The 27427-nt window shown below is 36.0% G+C and overlaps 1 protein-coding gene across 7 annotated transcripts in view; it reads left to right on the plus strand.

The window, feature by feature from the left end:
- Positions 1 to 27427, plus strand: part of LOC139958572 (formin-like protein 2) — a 129898-nt gene that overhangs the window by 74968 nt on the left and 27503 nt on the right. For all 7 annotated transcript variants that reach the window (XR_011789829.1, XM_071955720.1, XM_071955721.1 and 4 more), the window contains 11 exons: positions 2426 to 2509; positions 3723 to 3803; positions 5722 to 5801; positions 15889 to 15972; positions 17396 to 17546; positions 20975 to 21051; positions 22653 to 22746; positions 23011 to 23088; positions 23705 to 23815; positions 25517 to 25666; positions 26205 to 26306. Coding sequence is in view for 6 of the 7 variants with exons in the window: in XM_071955720.1 (XP_071811821.1) it covers positions 2426 to 2509; positions 3723 to 3803; positions 5722 to 5801; positions 15889 to 15972; positions 17396 to 17546; positions 20975 to 21051; positions 22653 to 22746; positions 23011 to 23088; positions 23705 to 23815; positions 25517 to 25666; positions 26205 to 26306 (1092 nt within the window). In the remaining variant the exon portion in view is untranslated. The remainder of the gene's footprint in view (positions 1 to 2425; positions 2510 to 3722; positions 3804 to 5721; positions 5802 to 15888; positions 15973 to 17395; positions 17547 to 20974; positions 21052 to 22652; positions 22747 to 23010; positions 23089 to 23704; positions 23816 to 25516; positions 25667 to 26204; positions 26307 to 27427) is intronic.

The following is a 27427-nucleotide window of genomic DNA, read 5'->3' on the forward strand; positions in this document are numbered from 1 at the left end:
AAATGGAACCAATAGGGACCAAATAAGACACATAGCCAATTCTCTCCCTCCCCCCTCCTTTTCTTATCTCTCCTTCTCTCCTCAAGAGACAAAACATTAATGTTTTAATTTTCAATTTCCTTTTTGCACATCATTAATGCCAAAATAGAAAAGGGTCTCTGGACAATAACCTTTGTTATCAATATATATATATAAATTGATATATAATCAACACTGTAACACAAGTCAATGCATGCAATGTATAGTTTTTACGATTTTTACAATTTTCACCTAATTTTTGTAAATTTGTAACAACTAAATTTTTGTAAAGTTTATAAGGCCTAAATTTTTGTAATTTTGCTAGAATTTTGGTGATCAAAATGCAAATATTTTCTTAAAAGGAATTATCTTTTTTAGATTGTTTATAACCTTCACTTCCCCAGCTTGGACCGCAATTAATGAGCAATCTTTTAGGTATAATGTCAGGCATCTCCTTGGCCCAAAGGGTGGAGACAGCTTTATATATCAGGGTCAATTCTACTTTCAATGTTGTCCTTTGGTTCTTAGCATCCTTGACCATTGGAATGACCCTCGAATATCTACCAATATTTATTTTTGAAAGTATCAGTGACCTCCCTCCACAGACTGCAATGCAGCTCCACACACCAGTCTTATCAGGTTTTGTTTATATATATATATATAATATATACTGGATAGAAATTAGCATCAACATAATTCAACTTATTCTTGGACTAATATTGGAAATACCCTGAGATGTATTTCTAGGGTAGGATGAGTGTTGACATCTACTCAGCCCCCTGTCATTGAAAAGCACTGACCTATCAATTATCAAATGTATAAGGTCGGATGTAAATCAATTTGTAGTTAACTGTCCTGGCCTATACTGTAATTCAAATAGCAAACTCACTGCTTTAATTACCAGGTGATGATCAGAAGTAAAGTCAGATGACTTGTACAATAAGACTCTAGGTAGTAGCAAGGCATGATGGGTAAAATGAGTTGCTAATTTATATTGTAATGGTGGGATGGATAACAAGTTACTTTGTATTGGAATGGTTGATGGATATATCAATCAAGTTTCTTAATGTTGCAAATTTGCAATGCATGATGGGTATATCAAGATACTTTATGTTGCAAATTTTTGGTGCATTATGGGGGATATCAACTTTATCAAGTTTCTTTGGTACTTCACTTTATAATGAGTCTGTATGAGTGTAAGTTACTTTACATTTCAAGGTTTAAGTTTGACAACACCCTGTTTACTGTAATATTACAAACTTTTTTTTTACAGGTACCAGTTCATTGGTGTTGAATCTATTTACAGTACTAAGTGTATATAACATCTACCATCACATTTTACCTGGTTGTCATGACAATTATTCTTGGATGATATGTTACCAGTACTAGTTGATTCATGTATGACTAAAGACTTAAGTATAAATGTCTAACATGTAACATGCAATGTAGGCGTGCGTGACAGTTTGGGAGTCATCAAGAAATGGTTAAATAACAGAAGACTTGTGGCAAGGCTACGGAAGCTTAGAAGTGTTGAATTGGCCAGATGTGATAAGTTGTCAATTAAAAAATTTGCAGAAATATGTTCAATTGCTCAGTTAAAGCAACTGAGCAATCCAACATTTTACTGATTTTTGATAATATATGATCTTGTTGACTTATTGGGACAAAGTTTTCTTATGTTGATGGTACTTGATGGCTCCCATACAAGGCTGATTTGTGTCTATCATGTCATGTCAATCTTTTTTCACTCAGTCAAACTCTTTTTTAAGGATTTTCTTCATTTTATATATCTTCTATTTACTGTCTAGTAAAATTCAGTTGAGATACATACAAAACATACATTAATATGAAACTTTTAGATTCAATGTCTCCTTTAAAGTGTGAGAAATATAAAATATATGAGAATGGAGATATTTTGCAAGATAATTCGCTTACATTACAGATTAACCATAATTCAATTAATTATGGTATGGAATGTAGAATTGATTTTATTCTTCATATCACGTCTCATCCAGTCTGTGAAAGGAAGTAGCAGGTTGCTACATTTAAACAATTTTTCCCAGAATCCCCCTCCCTCCCCTGCACTTGTCTGTGTGTACTCTTGAGCCACCCTCTATCTTCATTCCATCTCAAACAACCATTCAGGAGTCATCACATCTAACAGCTGATGTGGACAGATTTTGGAAATAGTAATTGACTTTACTATTTCCTCCTTTCCTTCCCTACTGTGTCCCTCCCTGTTACTCCCTCCTCCCACCCCCAACCCTTCCTTACATTCCTTCGGAAGCCATCATTTACAGCAGTTGATGTGAAGAGATTTCCAAAGCCATCACTTACAAGTAGTTGATGTGAAAAGATTTCAAGAACCGTACTTGACTGTGATTTTTTTCTTCCATTTCCTCTCCAGAATCAAATGGACCTCCCTCCAGAGAAGGCCAAACTACTGAGACAGTATGATGATGAAAAGAAGTGGGACCTCATCTGTGATCAGGTGGGTGAATTTAAGATAAATGATGAGTAATTGATTCATCCCTATTGATTGATCTTTTTGCAATTTTAACCAATCATCAATTTGACTGATTGATCGATAAATTGCAGATTTGTAGTATGACTGCGACGTCATGGTTATGAGTTCAAGTAAAGTTTCCTGTGGAATAAGTAGAATTAATTTAACAAGAATTGAAGGGTTGAGTATATATAAATTTTCCCTTGGTATGAAGTACAATATAATTTACAAGACTTGAAGCATTGAGACCAAGTAAAATTGGCCTTGGTATTAAGTACAATTTAATTTGCGAGACTTGAAGCATTGAGTACAAGAAAAATATCACTTGGTATGAAGTACAATTTAAGTACAAGAATTTAAGCATTGAGTACATTTACAATTTCCCTTGGTATAAAGTACAATATAATTTACAAGACTTGAAGCATTGAGACCAAGTAAAATTGGCCTTGGTATTAAGTAAAATATAATTGACAAGACTTGAAGCATTGAGTACAAGTAAAATATCACTTGGTATAAAGTACAATTTAATTTGCGAGACTTGAAGCATTGAGTACAAGAAAAATATCACTTGGTATGAAGTACAATTTAAGTACAAGAATTGAAGCATTGAGTACATTTACAATTTCCCTTGGTATAAAGTACAATATAATTTACAAGACTTGAAGCATTGAGACCAAGTAAAATTGGCCTTGGTATTAAGTACAATTTAATTTACAAGACTTGAAGTTGAAGCATTGAGTACAAGTAAAATGTTCCTTGGTATAAAGTACAATTTAATTTGCGAAACTTGGAGCATGAGTGTGTCTAATAGTACAAACCCAGTGAGGCCAGTACAATACCGATGAATATCCCAGAGTAGGAGTATGGGTGTGAACTTATTACAAGTCTGGTTTCGTATATTAGTTTAGAAAAATTCCATTTTCAATCGAGGATGAGAAACAGTACTGAAGTCACTGAAAGTAGGGTACCAAAAAATATTTCTAAACCTAAATTCCTCTCTGCATGTATATGATTTACTTTGAGCTGTGTTGAATTATTGCTGGGCAAAATAAAGTTGCATCTTAATTTGCTGACACTAATTTTGCTCAGGGAACTTTTAAAGGAGGTTTAGTATTTTTTTTGGGGGGGGGGAGGGGGGCATCCTTTCCCAGTATATTACCTTCTTCTAGCAGCGACTCTGATTTTGTCTTTCCAACAGGAGCTAGTCCATGCCAAAGCTGCTCCAAGCGTCTACATCTCCAAAATCAAGAAGATTATGGAACCTGGAAACTCATCCAAAGTAAGTTATTGAACAGATCTTGTATGTATGTATTTTAGATCCTCCTGCAAGAAGCCTCATTGTCTTATCAAAGCCGCAAGTTGACCGAAGTCAGTCTCTTACATTCATATTTAACGTCCATGATCATGAATTGTCAATTGTCAACAACTCTGTAACTAGACGACATACATTAATCTTGGAGTGACTCGAACTTGTTACCTTATGATTGAATCTTAAATATGTGTTGCTTCACACTTAAACCTGTGTGGTATCACACTCTTCCCCTGCAATGCGTAGAGTGATGCGGTATTAACCAGTGTGTACAGTGTTTTGATGATGGACAACTTCTGCTCTATTGCAAAATTTGCATTCACCTTCTTCATTCAATCACCCAGAGGAACGTCCCTTTTCTCGTTAAGTAAAACGTCATCATGGATGAAAGAAGTATAAATGATTTACTCTGTCGATATGTTATAGGTTGGTAATGTACTTTCACACGAAAATCAATAAAATGAGTTTGACAGAAAATTTTACCCTTAATGTCCTTATAACTTTCGCACTAAAGTAATTCTTCGTTGTTGCGGAGAAAATTGTCAGCTTCCCCCCAAAAAATGATATAAACATTACCAAAAATCAAAACTGTGACCTAATTTTTACCATCTTTTTTGTTGTTGTTCTGTAACAAGCTGATTGTTTATGCCTCTCTTCATTGAAAGCTTTCATATTTTTGTTGTTGTATCTGCTACAGTTCAGACTCTCACAATTCCCAGAAGGAAAAATCAAATATAAAAAAAAGTGAAAAACAAAAGGTAGTTGGTAAAGAATCTATTTCATTAGCCTAATTTTTCCAACTGGAAAAAATGCATCATTTATGGTGAGTTGGAGAATTTGTTGCTCTTTATTAAGCATGTATGGTAGTTTTCTTGTCATATAACCGTGTTGATGGTTTTAGTTTCTGCTCTTAACTTGAAGAAGGCAAGAAAAAGAAGAAAAAAGAGTTAAAAAGATCAATTATACATTGTCAAAGATGGATTCCCTACGTGTCTGACCTCATTGCATAATCTACGCTCAATTAATTTGCATCAACCGTCACTCAGCGGCGCCTTTTTCAATAGGTGAAAGATCAAATGGAGAAATGGCAGATACTTTGTTATATATGTTTGTGACAATCTTATCCAAACCTTATATCTGAATAGTTTAAAGTAATGTGTAAATGTAAGTTGGCCTGACGTTTCGATCCTAGCAGGATCTTCTTCAAAGGCTAAGTAAGGATAAGTTTTCCTGTGAAATTTCATCCTTAACTTTAACTGGAAAGACGGAAATTGCATCAGGAATGATTCATTTGGCAAGAACCACAATATGCAAGTCAGCACTTTATGTAGCATTTCATTTTTGGATAAAGTGGTTTCCAGCTTCCAACTGAAAGTGGTTTCCAACTGAAAAATTCCCCTACAATTCCCCTGTAATAACCCTGAAAGTTAGTCTGACATCAAAATATTTACTTCATTCCTCACTTACCTGCCATTCTTAAGGACCCCAAACCAGTCAGTTTGGAGGTGATTATGGGAATATTATCTCTCTGTTAACCTCCTTGTATGGCACTACCAAGCTGTGGTATAATTGTCAGTGCAAAAGTCAACTCTAAATAACAAAATTAGATGTTCAACTATTTCCATTTATCAAAGAATACCAACTTTGTTGGCTTACTTTTAAAGTAGCTAATGTATTGTAAAGTAACAACCAATCCTGATACAGTTAATGTTTTTGAGGGAGCCAAACTGTTTGTGGTCATTTTTAGCAATCATCGTCCAAGAAACTAAATGAAACATTCCAAATTAATAAAACAAGATATGATAGGATCATTAGCATGTGAAAATAACATGGTCCAGTTGTTTGGCTCTGTTTAAAAATGCGACATATCCTTCTCCCACTCTCACAGAGACAACGTAAGAAGATGCAGGACTCGTCGACCCAGAACTTGAGAGACCTGGAGATATCGTTACGGACGAATAATATCCAGTAAGTCTAGGAAAATAACGCTCTTGAAGAAGGAAAATTTGCGGCTATAGAAAACACTGATATCCTGTCCAGATTAAGCGCTCGGACTTGTAGTAGCCGGTATAGCAGGTATAGCCTGTGTATCTTACAACTTGTCGTTGCAAAAGTTGATGTACAAGTAATAGGAAACATCTTAAATGGTCTGTAGCCAAAGTAGTGTGTTTTGATTGAGAAAGCTTAGATATATGGTATATCCCCCGCATCTCCCCCACCTCCCCCACTCTTCAAGATATCCTTATGAGTGTGTTGTGATAAAGTTATCATATCATATATCAGGGATGTGCCCAGGATTTCCTGAGTGCCAGGTATTCTAATCGCCGTCCTGTGGAGGGGTCTAACGGGGAGGGTGTGTCCCCCTCCCCTTTGAGAAATTTTTCGATTTTGAAGGTGCTCAGATGCCAAATGCTGGCACTTGTGTAGCTTTTTAAGCACATACACTATTATAATAGCTTTGCTAACAATATACATTGTTTAATTTTTTTACAATTTATGTTGAATATATTGTTAGGAATGTTGGGATTTTAGATGAAAATAGTGCTGGGCGGAATTCACGATTTTTAAGACAGTGCTGGGCGGTAATTTTTAGTGCTGGGCGGGACTGCCCAGTTCCGCCCAGCGTGGGCACATCCCTGATATATGTGCTGAATGCTGGTATCTTGGGAATTTCCGAGGTCATACTAGGTTCACATTTTGTAAGTGTGTGTGTATCCATGAAGTCACTTCTGCTTTCTCCAAGTTCACATTTTGTAGGAGTGGTATAAAGTTACATATCTCCAAAACATTGTGCAAGAATGGAATAAAAAAAAATATCACCCGGATTCTTAGGAAAAGTTCCTCTTTTACAGGCCAATAAGCACTTTCATTTACCTATTACTGGAACTGGATTGGCTTTCCCAATCCATGTAATACTATTCTGTCAGTTTGACTGTAATTTCACACCTGTACCATCCTGCTTCCTGTCGACAACTACCGCCTTTCTTTTTTCCAGCGGTTAGTACCGAGAATTTAGCAGGTCATCGGCTCTGGTCATCTCATAGATTGCCAGAATTAAGATCGCAAAAAGATTATTAACAACATTTAAGATTCGCTTTGATCAATGTCGGTTTAAGGAAAAGAATATGTCCTCGCAATCTGTCAGGGATTTTAGCGGGATATTATCGTTTCCTTAGATCGGTCGAGAAATCTTGTTAACGTGACTAGAGTACTAAGCTGACAGACACAATAGATAACAGGAAGATAAGGGTAGTCTGAACATGTGCTGTAAATATATCAAGTGGCACTGCATACTCAAACAACATCGGGGCTAGCAGGCCGGTTATGTTGAACATGTTGAAGTAACAGTGGGGTGTCTAGTTGAAAAACAAAATGTCTTCTGGTCTGATACTGTGGTCATTGGGCATGCTGCTAGAGACATTCTTGAAGCTGCAAACCTACAGTAGGTCAAACCAGGGAGTTGTTATGGAACAACTCCCTGGTCAAACCTAGCTTCCAGTTTTTACAAGGATAGAATATATTGAATTGCTTGTATCGAGCACTAATATTTACCTCAAACAAAAGGTAGACAGTCAAGCGATGCAAACACACCTGTGTTTTTCCCAGAAATTAAATTCTATCCCCCCCCCCTTGTATTTTGATTTCTGGTGTTACTGTACATGGTGCTGGGTCAATGCCCTTCAATCATAGAGGATGCACTTGTCTGTCTGAGCTCCCCTATCCACCTACCACCAGATAAGAGAATCTATCCTCGAGGTCATTATTCCTGACTTACATCTGTCTTCATTGTGTTCAAGATGGCAGGATACTTCTTAAAGGTGTATATAATTAGAATATTGCATTGAAAACTGCAAAAATGTTCCTATTGGATATGAGAGGAGATTTAAATTGGTTTTTCTCCAAATGCTTCAGATAATGTGCCAGTATCATGAAAAACAGATCATGTGATAATTAGCTGGAATTAATCTGCATGTGCCTATCATCCTATAGGGAGAACATGTTACCTGATAAAAATATGCTTGTGTCGGTATTTGATAAATTGTATACAGAACATTAAAATGAAGTCAAACGTTTGTTAATTATTAGTTCATTTAGGTGTATTCTTTGTATATTTTCCTAGAATAAGGCCAGGTATCTTCAACATATAAGGATAAGCCCTCATGTAATATATCCCTTAAATTCCCTCTGTAAACTTGTACTGTTTCTGTTAATTTGAACCACCTTTTGACTTACTATTTTCACCTGGAGGGTACAGACTGACCTGATCAGATGAGAGGATGGTCCTTTGCTCCTGGAGCAATATTATTATCCTGTCAAGAAGATTAAATCATCTCTTTCAGCATAGGACATCCTGCCATGAAATTGTGTGTCACTGTCAGTTTACACTTGCTGGTATATAAGTAGTAGTTGGTTGCGGGGAGCTTGCCTCCCAAGAAAGAGAGGTACAGCATCTCTCTCCACCTCTCTGTCTCTGATTTAGAGGCAGACTAGTTTGGTTCTTTGTCTAGATAAAAGCTTTCATTCTTCCTAATTTTAGGGGGGTGAGAGCAGGGAGGGGAGGAGAAGAGAGAGGAAGGGAGGGGACAAGAAATGGGTGAAGGAGGGAGGGAGGAGAGGAGAGGAGAGGGAGGGAGGGAGGGGAGTAGAAACGAGAGGAAGGACAGGAAAAGGATGGGGGATAGGGAGAGAAAAGGAGAGGAAAGAAAGGGGAGAAGAAGGGGGAAGAGATAGAAAGGGAGAGATACAGGAAGGGAAGGGGAGAGAGTATTGAAGGGAAGGGGAGGGATGGAAGAGGAGATGGAGGTAAAGAAGGGAAGTGTAAAAAGGAGAAAAGTGAGATTGGGAAAATGGTGATGTAGCAATTGAAGGGTAGGGGATGATTTTGAAGATAAGTGGGACATGGAACAGGACATAATTAGAGAAATATGTTTCATTATGGATGATCAAGGCTTGATGATATATAAACTTGTACTTCTCTAAGTTCTCTTACACTATTTGATGTACTTTGTGCCTCTTTCTCCTCTATGAAATGTGGGCAATGGTACTGAGGAATATTTGGAAGAGGAGTGGAGGGAGGAACGGAAGGAGGGGGGGGGGGTGAGGGGTGATGCTGTAGAAGGGAGGGTTTAGTACATAATGCTAAGGATGACAGTTAGGGAAGGTTGTCAAGGTTGGGTGATCCAGAGTTGACCTCCTTTAGAACAGTGTCCTCTCTTGTTGCCTTGGCTACTTCCACCCAATGACAAGAATAGTTAACATGGGATATAGTCTGCAGAGTTGGCATAGCATGAATGGGAGGTATGAAATTACCCAGAGAACAAGGAGATGAATTTTGCCATGGTAACCATTCCATTGGCAAGTAGATCCTTGGCATTTACAGGTTACTTTGAATTCTTGAGGGAATATCTAAATTTCTTGTGGGATGTTCCTGCAGACATAGATGATCATGGGGTTACCTATAGCAACAGAGAACAAACCAACAAGTTATTAGGTGTGATTAACATGCCAAACACAGAACAGGAAGTGGATGACAGATATGAACTCCTTGAAGGGCGCTGGTAAAATTACTTCACAAGTGTCAAGGGTGCACAAGTACAAGTAGATAAAATACTCACTCAGCATGGGTAGACCTGTATTTTGGGTTGAATTTGGTCCAATCTGGTAGTACCATAGTGGATCATTGAGTGTAAGACCTGGCACTTGATCTCATTATCTGTTAACTATGGTCCACCGAATTCTCACCATCAGTGGTGAAATTGGGCTTAAGGTTTGCAAACAAAATGGAAATGAGCAAATCTAACGTTTTAACACAATTTCTTCTGTGTTTTTTGGATTAAATGCTCAAATGAGATACTCACTAGTTGAGAGAATTGAAACAGTAGATTGAGAGTAGTCCAAATATGTGTTGAATGTTTCACATGACCTGGTTTGACGGATACAAATTTAGAGTTCGGTCCAAAATAGGACGCGGTCTGTTGATAGATTCATTTTATATTTCCCAAACCTCATCCTTGAGGTTAGGATGTTTTTGCTGGAGGAGGGGGGAAACCTCTTAACTTAATTAGGAATTCTTTAAACGTTTTCAGGAAGCTAACATGAATGCTGGCTTATTTTAATAAGCTTTAAGGGTCTTGTTTATCAGTTCAAACTGGAACAGTGGGTAAAAAAAAAAAAGACCGTACGAAGTCTGAGAGTCTCGAAAGGTGAAGTCAACAAATCGTTATGGGTCTTCTTACCTCAGGAGTATCGTTGTTGGGAAACCGAATGTCCGGCAAGCGTTGATATGTTACTTCCTTCAGACCCAAAGTTGTTTAAAATTACTTGATTACTAGGGAGTTCATTTATATAATATACTAACCATGGTAAATATACATGGGAAATTGGGAACAATGATTATGGGGCTTTAGAAATGGAGTTTGTCTACTGTTTGGCAATATTCGTGCTCGTTTACCCTTACGAAGGGAAGTAGTCGTTTTTTGGGGTTCATCAGTGTTGCCATGGGGATCGTCCATGTTGCCATGGAGATAAGAAACTCTACAGTTCATGTGTTGTCTCTTTGGGATTACAGACAACTTACTTTGAGTTATGAAAGAGGCTGTCAACAATAATAAAATTTTCCATGCTTCTTGTTTTTCATAAAAAATGAAATGTCTATTTGGGAATTGGGGGAAAAGTGGATGGCTTCTTGATGTTTTATAAACTGCTCAAAGCCTTCCATTGTGCTATGTCTGATCTTTCTTTTATTTTGAAGTTGTAAGTGAATCCATCTGGTGGGATAGGTCTACAAACAAGTACCCAGAGAGTTTCATTGTTACAAATTGCTATCTAAAAATCCAACCTTTTAAGAAGGGAGAGTAGACTTTCAGTATATGTTTACAAGTTCCTTAAAACTTTAAAGGCAATAGCTTGCCCCTCAACATATGACAAATTCAATTTAATAATACCACAAAGCTTTTTCTGAGTTGGCAAAAAAAAAAATGGAAAAAATGAATATATGTCCCGCCCTCTGCAATATTTGGTTGACATGGTCAATTAAATACAACAAATGAAAATTAAAACACCTAGGTGTCATTTCATTTCGTGAAAAACTATTTGCCATAAAGGGTATAAAGTAGTGTGTACTTTAAAATTCCATCCCCATATTTTCAATTATTTAAATAATGCTGGCAATTAATAAATAATAAGCATCAGTGTTACATAAGAGTTATTCTTGAGTCCCTTTTTGCAATGACCTAATTTCCTGTTTTTCCTTTTTCTTGATAGCTCCCTAATGCTTGGAATTTGGCCCCTCCTCTTAAACCATTTTATGTTTCTGCTTAGCTTAATCAATTTCCTGTGATGGATTTAGGAGAGCTTGTTGGTGAAGTGTTGTTGGAAAAGCATTGTGGAGAAGTGTTGTTGGAGAAGTGTTGTGGAGAAGTGTTGTTGGGGAGGTGTTATTGGGGAGGTGTTGTTGGGGAAGTGTTGTTGGAGCTCTTAGTGTTGTTGGGGAGGTGTTGTTGGGGAAGTGTTGGAGAAGTGTTGAGGAGAAGTATTGTTGGGGAAGTGTTATTGGAGAAGTGTTATGGAGAAGTATTGTTGGAGAAGTGTTTAAACTGCAGAAGTGTTGTTTGAGAAGTGTTGTTGGGGAGATGTTGTAGAGAAGTATTGTGGAGAAGTGTTGGATATCAATTGCTCATAGTACATAGAAACATATATGACGCGAAGTCCAAAAGTTGTCAACATCAACGACTCTAGTTGTTTGTAAACGTAATAAAGTCGGTCACATCGGTAGAGGCTTTTGGAGTTGAGATTGATAAATTTGTTGATGACAGTTTTATACTAAAATCTCATATATCAAGAGAGGTCATAAGCTTGACTTTTGAAATTTCATTTGAAAAAAGTGAGTAAAAAATTTAAGAGAGGGAAAATTTTGTTGCAGTCTTCAAGTGTGTTTTAACACTATGCTTCCTTGAAAAGTGTCCAGATGACAAGAATGTTGAGGATTGAATCAAGTTTTTTTATAACGTACTCATCAGCCATTATTTGGTTGAAAAATCTGAGACTAGTGCTTGAGTTTGATCAATTGTAATCTTATTTGGAGTAAATTCTCAGTAGGTTGGAAAATTGTGACGACCAAAGTCAATATATTCAACTGAGCTATTGGTCAAAACAATTTTTTGATGAGGAATATTTGCGATGAAAACATCTCTCTCATAGGCATAGATCCAAATTTTTGTTGTGCATCTGAGGCTGACTACTCGTTTGATAGAAGACATATCTTGCAAAATTTAGAGCAAAAATTGACCAAGTATTACTCAAAAAACTACAAATGCAATCAATCAATTTATAGCAACAACTTGACTTACTGTAGTATTACTCAAAAAAATATGAATTCGTGCAATTGATGAAACTGTAGAGACATCTTACTAGATGAAGTGCAGCAAAAAGTGAATGACTTTTGGATTTCTAGTTTCAAAATCCTTTCAACTTTATTGCACAGGAAATCCTGTAAAAGGGAAAGCATTTGTTTCACTTTTGCTATCTCAAGAATTAACCAAATGGGTAAAATTTTCTCTTTAACAGAGATTTTCAGCGATATCATAAACATCTGTGCCAAGTAATGAAAAAAATTCATTATGTAACGTGAAGGAAATGCTGGTTAAGTTTGTAAGCTTTGGTCACCGAGAAATGTTAATTAGAATTTTTTCTTTCTTTTTAACTTGAGACATATAAGAGAGTATCTTTTTACAGTAGTCTGTTTTGGACTATAAAATTAAGCTTGTTATAAAGGTGGTGCAAGCAAAATGATTGAAATTTACCTGTTGTGCCCTCGCAACCAAGGAAATTGTTTACCGAGATAAATGTGTTTATTCCTGGCATGTTTATATCACTTTCAAATGACCAAGGTATTTGAATGACAGTTTGAGTAAATCAGTAGTGACATTTAAAGTCACTCTTTTATCCTTCCGATATATCTTGTACCACTCTCTCTCTTGTCCTGTAATACTACACAGCTGTCAATGCTCATCATTAAAAAGGTTAGAAACAAAGATTTAATTATAGGTTTTGCAAGAATCCTAGGTAGGAGGACAGTTTATTAGGGCATTTAAGTTTGGAGGTTTGCTACTGTACTATCTTGTTGATATGTCAGGGAAATAAGTTAGTTTCCAAATGTTGTCTAGTAATTTAAAAGTCTGAGAACTTTTGTTTCTTCTAAAAATAAGATGGTTCCTGTGGTAAGAAAAAAGAAAACTTCTCTACATCTTAGATTTGAATAGCTAGTTGCTCAAATTGCATATCATTTTGCGATACCATGCTGGGTAATTTATGCCCGATATTTAGTTTTGTAGAAAGGTCACACAGATGGCTCATCAGTTAGAGAAAATCAACCTTTTGATAATTTTAACTACTTTGCAAACAAATGTTGTATTTTCATCTCTCTTGGCTTACCTGTCTCATCACAACCTTCACACTTGAGTTCTGTTCTATTTTAGCGATGTATTAAATGATACACTCTGAAAGTGTGTTGCTCCCATTATACTCTCTGGCTAACATATATGTTGGTAATGATTTAGCACTGCATCACTCCCCTCCCTCGTCCCTCCCCCTCCCCCACCCACATCTGGGTCACTTGTCGTGCTGTCTCTGGTACAGATGTTTTATGATCAGATCCTTAGGTTGGTCTCTTTATACCTTCCTCTCTTACCTGACCCCACTCCATACATATATGTACTTTCTTCTCTCTAACATTGTGTGGAATCTACTTGGTACCATTTTAGAATGGTGTCCCCCCCCCCCCCCACCCTACTGACCAACCTTGGTGTCACTGGCTATTACTATTGTCCTTTGTATTCAAATGCCTGTGTTGTATATCTATTACATGGAAGTATTAAGTCCTTTTAAATTTAGATATATATATATATATATATATATATATATAAATATATATATATATATCTATTGTCTGATGATCGCTCAATGCGGGGTCTTTTGAGGTCTTTTAGAATTTCTGTTACATTCTTTGTGGTGATTTTTTCATTATCATAAACTACATTGATATTGGTTATCTGCTTATCTTATTTAATTTGTTGAAACCTACACACCCCTTTTACTTGTGTGTGTGTGCTTAGAATACACTCAGAGAGTACTTTACAACAACAGAAAGGACATTGTCTTCTTTTAGCTTCATTGTTGATTTATCGAGCAGATGTCTTCTGCAGTTTTCACAGACATTGTTCAAATCGAGTTTGAATTGTAAAAGGTTAGGATGCAGCTGGATACAGGGACAATGTGTTGCCATGTAATTCAACCTTTTTTTGGATAAATATCATAGTTATTAAAATAGTTCATAGCACTTCTGCTCGATTTACCAGAAATTCAACAATTACCGTAACTTACACGCTATAAGTCAAAGGTAATGAAAAATTGAATAGCTACTAGATGGATGAATTTATATGTGCAGCTGCTCATGGTGTTGTAATGACATGCTATTAAAATGTGCATGCCAAAAAAATATCCAGCACAATATTTAAAAATCTGTTGTGAGAAATAGATCTTAATCATCCCCTAAAAAAACAAAACAAACAGAAACAAGAGACTCATTAATACTCATCTGCAAATGCGTGCAAATTTTATCTCTTTCATAAAAGTCAACGAACATTGGAAAATTCATTCGGAAATTATATAATATGTTAATAATAATTTAAAATTTTTTTATTTTGGGTCGGAACTAGAACTGAAGCAGTTCTCTTTTATAATCTTTTTGGGATTATTGCAATATGCTTTATACATACTCATACAAAAAATTTGCAAAATGCAAAAATTTTAACTAAACACCACCACTCTGAGGAAGAAACCTTCAACTGTCAACTGAAAAGTTGACAATTTGAGTTTTGAAGAGATGTCATGCTGATTTTAGCAGTGTCTGCTATATTATAATAATTATAGTACAAACTTTTATATTTGCATATTTTTTTTCTCATGGGTAAATTGCTTTCTTCAATAGGTACTACACAAGTGTCAAAATCCTTGTGTTCAAAGCAATTAAACAGCGTTTGACATGGATTGAACTCTTGATGAAAGTTGTGATATTGTACACGTGGTAAAAGATAGACCAACTATGAAAAGAATAGAATTCATCCTGTGAAAGCACCACACTTTATCCTTGTGTTTGGTAGGGTAATTAGAGTGTTTACATATATGGAAAAGTATTGTGTCAAAAAGTAGAAAAAAGTATCCTTGTTTGATGGAGAAAAAAAAATTGATTGGCATTTGGCATTTCAAGTTGTAGGAAAATACAGAGCTTCACCTGAAATGAGTTTCATTTGAGTTTGATGGTGAGAAAATGGTCATTCATGCATGTTTACCTTAAATGGATTGGAATAGTTAGTGTGGAAGAAACTATAACTTGAGAGTATTGGGAATGAGTAAATGTAAACGTTTAGCTGGTTGCAGTTACAATGTAATGTCACATAACTCAAACAACTATCTACTTGGTTGTTATATCAATCTCATGGGGCTTTAGAAAGGAAGGGGTGTGGCTTTGAGGTCATTGAAGCTGACTACCATGTTGGGTGGGTCTAGGGGGACACCCCCTCTCCCACCCCCCAGTTTTGTACATTAGATGCTGCATTCTGAGGCATTAGGCTATATTTGATGTCTATAATGCAAGGTTGTGCCAAAACCTACTTTAAATATTTTGTGAAAGGGCTTGAAAGTGTGGGAGGAGGGGGGGGTGGGGAAGGGGGGAGGCTGCACATCCACCACTGGTGCCAGGCCTATCTCACCATCTGAAAAAAAAAGAAAAAAAGATGAAGATAGGAAAGAAAGAATATTGGTCTATTTTTCAAGGAGCACAATTATATTTTATGTTGGACAAACAACACATTTGTGGCACATGAACCCAGTGTCAGGCCTTTGTTTGTATGTGACATAGTTGCTTATTATTATTATTATTATTATCGTTGTTGTTGTGTACTGAAAGACTATAATCATAACTTAATTACATCTTTGATTTAAAATATGGGAGGAGACAAGTGCTGTGGTAAAAGTATTTCTTTTGTTCTCTTCTCAGGTGGGTGAGGGAATTTTTGAATGAAGATAATGGCGGTTTAGATGTTCTAGTGGAGTATTTACAGTGGCTAAACAAAGCCATGACGTAAGTATGTTTCAGCCTAACTTCGAAAGAACGGTTGTATCATTCACAATCCGTGCTACAGTAATCAGATAATCTTGATGTATACTTGTAAATTAACAAATTCAGTCGTACATGCTCCGTATAACCTTGCAATTTTCTTTTTCTCAGACACAGGCGGGAAATTATATGTAATCTACATAACATGCTTGTTTATTACTTTCCATGCAACATTCGTCATATCTCCCAATGATTTTCCCTCAATAATTTAATCTTGCGTGACATTTTGAAGCCTGAATTAAAACCATCTGTTCAACTCTGTCTTTCAACTTAATTTTTGAATGCAAGTTTAAGGCTGGCATGTAAGAATCTTTGGTACGAACAAAATGTTCAGAATGTGTCGGGTGGCAAACGACTTACGGTATAAATTAGCAGACACTGACGAAACAAAACTAAATGAATATTTGCGGTTTATAGGCTCCGCTTATTAGTTTTAAGAAGACTTTCAAGTAAAGGGTAAGTATTTAATCACCCGAATCAAATCAAACTCTTTGAGATAACATCGAAAGTAAAAACAATGTTTATGGAATGTGCTGAAAGAGATTATTTACCACACAGTTGGATAAATGATGTTGAATTTTTTATTTTGAAAAATACTTCACAGCTATTGTGTGCAAATTTATTTTTAAAATGGCTCCTATGTAGTAGATCAAGTAATGCTCAACAATAAAAGGTTATCTTACAAACAAAGAATGAAAGAAATAGAGATGTTTTTAAGGAGAAACTGAATAGTGTTTTAGTACAACAAGTAGAGCGTTTAAATATTTGGATTTGGTAGAAGCAGAATAACTGGGTTTTCTAGTGTTCATTCATACTTAGTAAAGATTCCTAAATCCTATTGGTCCATTCAGGTCAGCTGACCGTGGTTAATCCTGTGAGTAACGCACGGTAAAATTACGGGGCATCACTTTAATAAATCTTTGGTTATATGTAACCAAAAATGTTTTGTTTTATGATTTTCCCCCACACAAATGGTAGTGTATGAATGAACGGGGTTAATCAACGGTCTAGCATGCGTTACTCACATGATTAATGCACTCCGGGTGTTAATGCTATCGCTGGATGCACTCGGGCTCCGCCCTCGTGCATCGCTTGCATTATCCCCCGATCGTGCATTAATTCTGTGAGTAACGCACGCTAGACCGTCGATTAACCCGTCATTTACAATTTCTCTCCTCACTTACCTGTCTCCACACAGCAACATCACTCTGGTCATACTGTGACCAGAGTCCATTTTGAAACCTATCGGCACTGACATCTTCCCCGATGACCAGCCATTAATGGTTTACTGCCCTCTATATTGTACCACATCAATCTCTAGAAAGTGCCTGCAAGAGCTAGTACTATAAATGTATAAATCACATGACTTCTCTTTCAACACAAACAGAGTCGAGGAAACAATGGAGACCAGAAACGGTACCACGTCCAAGTCTGGAAAGAGTGTCAAGAAGGGTCAAGGGTCACCATCCCATCTCGCTCATACGAGGGATGATGTTCATGTTTGCATCATGTGCTGTAGAGCGATCATGAATTTCCAGGTACGTATTTTGCGAGTACTGTTACCACGGTAAACAGTTTCTGATACCTCGAAAAGTTATCGGAGCTACGAAAGGAACTCCAGAGTCGCAATTTGACTCGTAGAAGACGAGGAATTAAACGTCCAATAGGTGTTTGATTGGTTAAAGCAACTCAGAGACAGGGTTGGGTTTTGACCGGTCAAAACCTGTTTTGACCACAAAGCGGTTTAAACCTGGTTTAAACCGGTCAAAACTAGGTTTAAACCGGTCAAAACTCAAAAATAATTCGGAAGATCCCGACAAAGTTCTGCAGATGGTCTTGGGTAGTGTGAAGTATAATGAATACCATTGGAGTGTTCATAATATCTGTTCTAAGGTACCTTACTTATAGGGGCATGGGGTTCACTTATGTGCTCGGTGTCGGACTCACTCAGTCTCGCACGAACTGCATTGTCAAGAACAGAAAAACTAATCTCAGATATCTGTTGGGTGTGAACATTTTAGTGTTTAAGTTGTTTATGTGTAATTAGTAAACACACTCAGTATTGCACTACAGCATACAATTATCAGTATGGTTGCAATTGCAAGAAATCACCTTTATATATATATGGTTGGTGTCGGATGTACATCTTTTCGGTGTCGTACATACCCGTGCAAAATATTTGAACACCAACCAACGACTGTAGCGGGAATATGCAAAATGTAATTCACATGTTGATAATTAGTATCAGACATATCAGTTGTATCTTTTCACTAATTAAATGATGCAAGTTAAGTAGCTCAATTGGGAGCAAGTGTTGAGAAACAGATGTTTTACATTTGGCATTTTTTGGAGATGTACTGTACGTCGGACACCAATTGTACTTTTTGACCAATTTCATTTCATTTCAATTTCATTTTTTGGCCAATAGGGGGTTTATACCTATTAACAGAATTGCCCTGTACTGATAAATCAACAGAAGTCTTGACATGCCTTTTTTGAGCTGTAGTAAATTAGTTGTTCCAAGTTAAATTGCAGTTTAACTTTAGACTGTAAATTGTAGTTAGGAAGTTTCATGGAAATAAAAATTCTTCAATTTATATATGTGTAAGTAGGCCTACTCTTTAATAATACTGTATATCTGTATTCCACATATGTCCTTGAACATTGCTTGATAGGGGCCTACATTGTTTAGATACTTGCTGTAGATGAAAATCTCTTATTGGGTTTATGCACAAAATTAGTTTTGACCAGTTTTGACCACTTTCAGGTGGTCAAAACCCCCCGGTTTAAACCAGGTTTTAACTAGTTTAAACCGGGCGGTTTAAACCGCCCCGGTTAAAACCGGCCAACCCTGCTCAGAGAGCTGCAAATTGTGGTCAACAAAAATTAAATCCCCCCCCAAAAAAAAAAAAAATCTCTGTAAAGGTGCAGAGTAGTACAACCGTTGTCCTCCTAATTATTACATTATAAAGAAAATGGGAGGGGGGGGGGAAATAAAAAAAAATAAAAAATACCTTACTGGTGCACTCCTTGAATTCCTTTTAATGTTGAAGCATACACAAAAGAAATACATCAAATGATGCTCATGAAAGTGATCGAATTTCTTCTGTGACATTTTAATACTTGGTAGAATTTTAAGTTCCTCTTTAAGGGCAGAGGACCGTGGTGTAGGTGGATGTCGGTCCGAGATGTGGCAATCAAGAGTGATATGAAGTTATGGAAAAGACAAATTTTGCAATGTAATACCAAGGGAAGATGCAGGTCAGGATGCAGCCTGTCAGAACAATTTCCTTGGAAAGATGTTGATTCCTTACTTCAGCAGCTCAGCACTTCGTTTCATCTCTGATGGATAAAAAATGAAAGCTGTCCAATCGTAATAGTTGTCTCCACTAATTAGCTGTAGACTGTCAGTTCATTCACATCTGCTTCCCGTATGGCATGCATCCAACAGATCGTTACACCCATAAAACAGTCCGTCTTGTTATATTCTCATGGTTCCTACCTGGGGACCAGATGCGTTTGAATTTTGGAACTGATTGATCAAGTTTGAGGTTTCCTTACGATTAATGGTTTTGTATCTTGTTTAATACACCTTACTGGTGCACTCCATTTAATTCCTTTTAATGGTGAAGCATACACAAAGGAAATACATCAAGTGATGCTCATGAAAAGTGATCAAATTTCTTCATTTTAATACTTGGTAGAATTTAAGCTCATTTCAAGGGCAGAGGACGGTGGTGTAGGTGGGTGTTGGTCGGAGATGTGGGGATCAAGAGTGATATTAAGATACGTCCTGCCCCCCTCCCCATCTTAAATAAACCTTTTTCTTACCAAGTATTAGGGGAAAGGCAATGGTGGTGGGTTGGGGGAGGGGGTGGGGGAGCCTTAACACTCATGATGTACTTTGTAAAGGATGGCATGAGGCAGAAGTCGGTATTGGTTTGCAATATACATTAGAAGAAATGTTCGTTTAAGTCAACTTTGTAATGTCCAGAATGTTCCTTTGACACAATATTTGATAACGTCAGTACCTCTGTTTGAGCCTACTTGATAATGGGTAATGGGTGTTTTTTTTTTGGTAAATGCTCTATAAATTTCAAATCCCTGTTTGCAAAATAAAGGGCTTGTAGGCTTTCATATATACACAAGAATACACCCACAGATGAAATATAAACCAGGCATACTCCTGCAATAATGTCTATTTTAGTATTAACATGTTATTTGAGACTGTAATAGTTCTCCTGTTTTCCTGTTGTTTTTTTGGTTTTGCTTTTGAGTAGCTAATATAATGGCATGTTGCACAAAGCCAAGAGGTTCATTGAACCGGTTTTAGTGTTTGTTGCTTAAAAGGCAGGGCCTGTAGACAGAGGGGGCACAGTGTGCGATGCCCCTAACCTTCCCTCCCACTCTTGCAGATTAGACATCCTCCCATCTATGCCAACATCACGTGTACAAATACAGAACAACAAGTATTGTGCCCCTCCTTAGATTTTGGTACCCCTCCTTAGATTATTGGTGCCCCTCAGATTCTTGGTGCCCCTCCTTAAATTGTTGGTCTCCCACCAACTCAGAATTCCTGGCTATGGGTATACTTAACATGTAACTTCTGAAAAACAGAAAGTTGTAACTAAATGTCTTTTCGACTGAAATAAATTTTACTGTCACACTTCACTTGTAGTATAAATTTCTCGGTCAACATTAAGAAAACAAATTATCTTTATGTCAACATGTTTGTTTGGTCAAAAAAAAGGGCGTTGGCAAATATCATCAACATTTTATCAAATGCTTATTAAAACGATATCAAGCAAACATCACAAAGGAAATTTTTTTTATATATTTCAGTTTTTCAAAACATAACATCACTTTATAGTACCATTGGTTATTGAAAGTCATATATATGTCTGTGACAGTCTTAAAATACTTTTTTGTATATAATGTTATTCTTTTCTCTGATTTTTCTTTGCAGTATGGCTTCAACCTTATTATAAACCACAATCTCTGTATAAATGCAATAGCCCTTAGCCTCAACCATAAAAGTCCAAGGTGAGAGTTATTATGTTAGTTACTGTCTGAGATCATTTTTCCAGAGGGGGAGTGTGGGGGGGTATGTTATGTCAAGATTCTTTGAATTTATCTTCAGTGGTTATTCCATTATATTTGTAGTATAAATATTAGCCAGTAAAGTTAAGCATGAAACATGGCTTTTGCCTCTCATTTTATGTCCCAAAACACCGAGCAGGATTTAAGGACGACCTGAGGTAGAATATTAGTCTTGATATGTCAAAGCCCAAGGAAAAGGAAACATTTGGACGAGGAATGTTTCTATAGCCGTTCCAGTTTTCAAGATATTCACCTTATAATCAATTTAAACCTCTGGAATGCTCCTTAAGGCTTCAGAGACCGAGGACTTCCACTCCTCAGCGCCATTCCTAAAGTATGTTAATGTTTATCATCAGTTTTATAAATGCAAAAAACTCAACCAAAACATATATATATATATGTATATGTATTGTATATGTATATATATATATATATATATATATATATATAAACACATATATATATATATATGAAGATAGACACACATATATATATATATCTATATCTATCATATATCTATATATATATATATATATATATATATATATATATATATATATATATATATATCTATATCTATATATATATATATGAATGAAGATACACACACATATATATATATATCTATCATATATCTATATATATATATATATATATATATGTATATATATCTATATCTATCATATATCTATATATATATATCTATATCTATATCTATATCTATATATATATATATATATATATATATATATATATATATATATATAGATATATATATATATATATATATATATATATTCTTTAAACTTAGCGCACCAGTGGATGATATTCAACACCATTTAATCTTGACAAATTTGTAATATATTATAAACATGATATTTGAGGCTGACAAAAGTCTTTGTATTGAGTATGTGGTTACATCTTTAATAGTTAATACATGGTCTGTGTAATAGACGTTTGAAGTAAACCAGTCTATTTTAGCAGATGTTAGTCAAATGTTTTAAGTGACATTGCTTATAAATTGAAAGTAGTAAAGAAATACTACTTGCATGGATAGTTTAAATAGTCGACAACATAGCAAAATAAAAGGAAAAATTAATACCTTGAGTTGAAACCTGCCAAGTTGTGTGTTCATGGTTTGGTCTCTTCTCTACGTTTAGACAGCATGTCTTTCACAATATTTAAGTCCACCATTTTGAAATTGAAGGAAAGATGTTACAGGACTGGAAAGAATGAATGTATATGCTTGGCTTTATACCAAAGACCCTCCAGTGTGTCATTTCTGCACTAACTGAATTATTCACATGGATTTGTATAAAGCACCGGTGAAATTTCTTTTACTTCAAATACAGAATATGCTAGAATGGTCACAAAAAATCTTAGTGCAATCAGTTTGTTGTTGATGTAAATTCTGCACAGATTTATGATAATAGGTTTTCATAACTTTCGTAGCAGAAAATAAAATCAACTCATTTCTGTTTAAAATCTATTAAATATGTAAATCTAGGTATTAACATTTTGTTTCTTTGTCTTTCCTTTATTAGGACGAAAGCGTTGGTCCTTGAACTCCTCGCTGCGGTGTGTTTAGTCAAAGGTGGTCATGAAATAATATTACAAGCTTTTGATTTTTTTAAAATGGTAAGTATTATAAAAAAATATATATTTGGTGTCAGTATGGAATATTCATTTCTTAAATATTTTTTGCTAAAAAAAGGTGACATTTAGCAATTTTTATGGGGTAGACCTTTCTACAACATTTTCTTTTAAATTACAGTTGCAAAAAGAGAAACAACTTTGAAGTTTCATTATTTGACTTACTTGTGTTTATTAATTACCTAACTTTTATTTTCTGTGGTAACTGTTTTGGATATATTCTTCTAAATATTTCTTCTATCATTACAGAGTTGTCAAGAAAGGCGGAGATTCGAAAAGATGTTTGAGTACTTTCAGAAATATGAAGACACCAACATAGATTTTATGGTTTGTGAATTTTAATATTAGTAGATAGAGTTTTTCCAAATTGGTTGTATGACTCACTGTTGGATGTAGCGTGTGAGGGTTATTCCCACACTTTGACATGGTGAGGTAATGTCTATAAATAGAAAGGTCTGTTTGGGATAGGTTGTCATTTTTAGAGGGGAGGGAGGTAAGGTTTGGGGCAGCAAGGAGGGAGTAAATTGAAGGAATGTTAAATTTATTATATCAGTACAATTCAAATTTATTTTTCATATGCTTTAATACATTACAATACAATTTTGTATCTTGACTGGCACTGTTGCCCATGATTATTGGCTAATATTGTAAAAGGTCCCTGTATGGATTCAGATAGAGTGGCAAAAGAATGTAGGTGCAGATTGGACAATAAATGGAGGTAGATGGGTTAAGGATGGGTTTAAGGTAGGATAAAAGTGGAGTGGATGGGTGAAGAAGGGATGTATGTTGAGGGGGGTAGGTGTAGGCTGAGATATAACATTTTCCTTATTTCTATATAACATTAATATGGAAGGGTTTACAACAATTTCATTTTGAAACATGAACAATGAAGTTGATGTAATATTTTTTACTATCAAATAATTATGCTATTCTTTCTATGCAGGTCGCTTGTATGCAGTTCATTAATATAGTTGTTCATTCTGTGGAAGAGATGAACTTTAGATCTTACCTTCAGTACGAATTCACAGCTTTAGGTTTAGATGAATACCTAGAGGTAAGCCTACCCACAATACTTTCTACTTCCTTCATGTCAAACTCAAAAACACATATTTTCAATTCCAAGTTTTATGATAGGTTTATTATATATGTCATATAAGTGAGCATTTTATGTGTAAATGAAAAACAGGAAATTGACTTTGAAATTTATTAACACACTGGTGTCGGTTTAGTCCCAAAATTATCTTCTCGGGGGTGACCCTTGCTTATAAACAAACTGGTGTCCATTTAATCCCAAAATTTAGTCCCAAAATTATCTTTCAGGGGGGGGGGGTGGTTCTTTGCTTGTAACAAACTGGTGTCAGTTTTAGTCCCAGATTATCTTCTATGGGGTGATCCTTGCTTATAAACAAACTGGTGTCCGTTTTGTCAAAAAATTGTCTTCCTGGGGGGGGGGGGGGGGGGGTGATCCTTATATCATAAGCAAGTTGCTGTGGGTGCTGAACTGTAGCCAAACCTTGAAATGGACTGTACAGGGATTGTCAACAGCTCAAGGATCAGTCGGTAGAGCAAACAGGGCGTGAATCCCCGAGGTCACTGGTTCGGATCCAAAAGTTCTTTGCTCTTATCCAGCAGGTTTTGTATTTGATATGTCAGTACGGTTAGCTCATGTGTTACATGTACTGCAAACCTCTTCTGTAGCTTTTGTCTCGTTGATGCATCCCAGGTTGAACACTCATGAGCGATGATGTATAATATATATGCTGAGAGCATTCGTGCATACACTGGCATCAATAATTGTAAAAATTTCCAAAATAAAATCAAACAGCTCAGCAATATTGTTATTCCTTAAAATTTTTCATCAAGTCAAGGATAGCAAATACTATAAAAATACTGTAAAAATATAAATATATAAGAAAAGGGAGATAAAAAATGAATCTTTCTTGATGAACTAAGTAACGTGTAGCTAGTAAAACTGTTAAAGGTCTGTTGTTTAAATATTTATACCTTCTTCTTTAAGGACAATATTGTCCGTTAATTATTTATAGTTTTCAGGTGTCCTTCATACGTAATATTTTCTCATCTTCTCACTTTTTAACTTATATTTTCGGGAAAGCTGCATATGAGAAATCAAATTGAACTTGAGGATCCGCGGAGAATCTGGATAAAGTCAGTTTGACATTTGTATGCAATGAAGTGACTTTATTAGGCAGGTTGAAAGCATTGTCAGTCTGCTTATTAAGGTAGATCATTCAGAGTTAGAATTGTCAAGACTTGGGATGTAATAACATGAATGATAAGCCCATCTGAAGATATAAAAAATATGGCACTCTAATAAATCATGAAAAATTGTAAGATGTAAGGTTTGGAATAAATGATGCAAGATAAAACATTAAGTTTGTGGGACCGAAATGTACTATATTTTTTTTAAATGGAAGGTTGAAAGTGGTAATTGAGGAAAGAAGTCATTGAATGGTTTGAACTTGAATTATTTAGTAATACTTATTGAAAGATATCCAATTATTGGTGAATGTCACATTTTCTTGATCAAGGATTGATGTAAAGGTAAGATGCAAATGCAAACTACAGCTTTGTCTCTGATCATTTAGGGAATTTTGGGGGGGGGGAACTTTTTGTCTTGATTTATATAATATTTTTAGTTTCATCTCTGAATTATTCTGTGGTGTAAGTTTTATACTGAACAAAATGAGTGAGAGCACCATGAAGTATCTTGTTTTGATCTACTTTGCCGTCTTAGAAACTCAAGAGAACGGAAAGCGATAGGTTGCAAGTCCAGATCCAAGCATATCTAGACAATGTCTTCGATGTGGGACAGTTAATGGAGGATTCCGACACCAAAAATGCTGCTCTTGAGAGGGTGACCCAACTTGAAGATAATCTATTCCAGGTAAGGAGAAAAGTGAACGAAAGCAAACCAATTAGGTCGTGTTACTTCGATGAATTGGTGTCTATAAATATCATGGAAAAAGAAGAATTTACTTATTTCACAATCCTTATGCTTGACTCAAAGGGTGTAAGTTGTGTGGTTGGGCGGAGTAAAAATGATTATACAATGTTTATACCACACTGCAACACACTGGGAAAAATATGTAAAGCAGGTTTTTGTTCCCCGTACTCTAGTATCGTGAATATGTTACGGTAACAAATGTTCATAAAACTAAAAAATCTTTTATGGATAGTATAAAGCACCACCTGAGACTGATTTACCTTTTTAATACTCCAAATATTTAGCCATATCCTTCTACAGATTTTACTGAACTAGTGATGATTCAAAAATCAACAAATAATGTTTCACTGAAGTCAGATCCTCAGGGACAAAGCCAGCTAGAATGAAACGGTTTTGCTCATTACTTATCATCACAGACGGCGGCACATTCTGCTACGCTATGACATCATTTCTCTCTTTCTCGTTTATAATTTTGCAGACAGCTGAGAAGTTACGACAAACGGAGGACAACTCTCTGGCCAAAATAGCAGACCTGCAGCTCCAGCAAGCAGAGTATGTACAACATATTCAACAGCTTCAGGTAAGATGACGTTCCTTCGTCCGCATTATATTGGATTTCCTCCCCCCATCCTCTCCTCCCCCCCCCTCCTCCCAGCTTCTGCACGTTACCTCTGATGAACCCATACCCACATTGTGAATTTTCCTAGGCCAGCTTTGATCCATAAATTTCTAAGGCCTTAAGATCACCCATTGTATACTTCCATGGTGGTTAGTCATTAAACTGCATATATTGACTGATTCGATTGCAAATTGGTTGCACATTCACCGAACGTTTGTAACAGACAGTATACAGAGGCACACATTCATCAAACATTTCGGAAAACAGCCACATGACAGGGAGGACGTTAAATGTTGGACTGTTTTGGAAGCAATTTTTACCGATCAAGGTTCCCCCCCCCTTCCCCCGTGACCCATTTTTGGTTCCCAAGCCATGGTTGGAAAGGATTGTAAAGGTACATTATCTTTATCTCTGTCATCTTCAGTGCAGAGCCCTCTAGTTTAAATCAGATTTGTATTTCACCGGTCACATCCTCAGCAGGTATCAGTGGGAGAGTAGACTCACTATTTAAAACAATTGAGAATGTAGCTGTTTATTCTTAAACTTAATTATTAAGACCAAATACCCTCTCCCCAACAGTGAACAGAAACTAAATAGTAGAACTGGCCAGTTAGCAAATATCTCTTCATATTTTATCTCTCAGGTGAGGGAGGGAGGGGTTGAGGTAAGGCTGTACGAAACATTCAGTTTCTAGTTTTTTAATTGCTTTTAAGAAATGACAAACTTTTAAGTTGATTGTTATCATGGCAGGTGTAGATATTGCAAGTCAAAATAGATTTGAGTGATATATCATATATGAATTTGATTTCTAAATATATAAATCTAACAGCTTACCAAAACATGATACCGGTAAGGGACTTTTTCCAAAGTATCTCGATGGTTCATTCCGTCTCAATTTGTTTTTCCTATCTCGGAGTCTCATCGACCCGTGGCAGGCATTGGTCACGGTTTCAGTTGGATATTTTCCTCTGAGAGGAAGTGCTTTAGACTCTTCAATCTTTTCAAACCAAATTGATTTCCTGTCTAAAGATGATCTGTCTCAGCCTTTCCTTATTTTGTCTACATCTATTAGATATTTTCCT

Source organism: Apostichopus japonicus, chromosome 18 (genome assembly GCF_037975245.1).
Source record: "Apostichopus japonicus isolate 1M-3 chromosome 18, ASM3797524v1, whole genome shotgun sequence".
Classification (NCBI taxonomy): Eukaryota; Metazoa; Echinodermata; class Holothuroidea; order Aspidochirotida; family Stichopodidae; genus Apostichopus; species Apostichopus japonicus.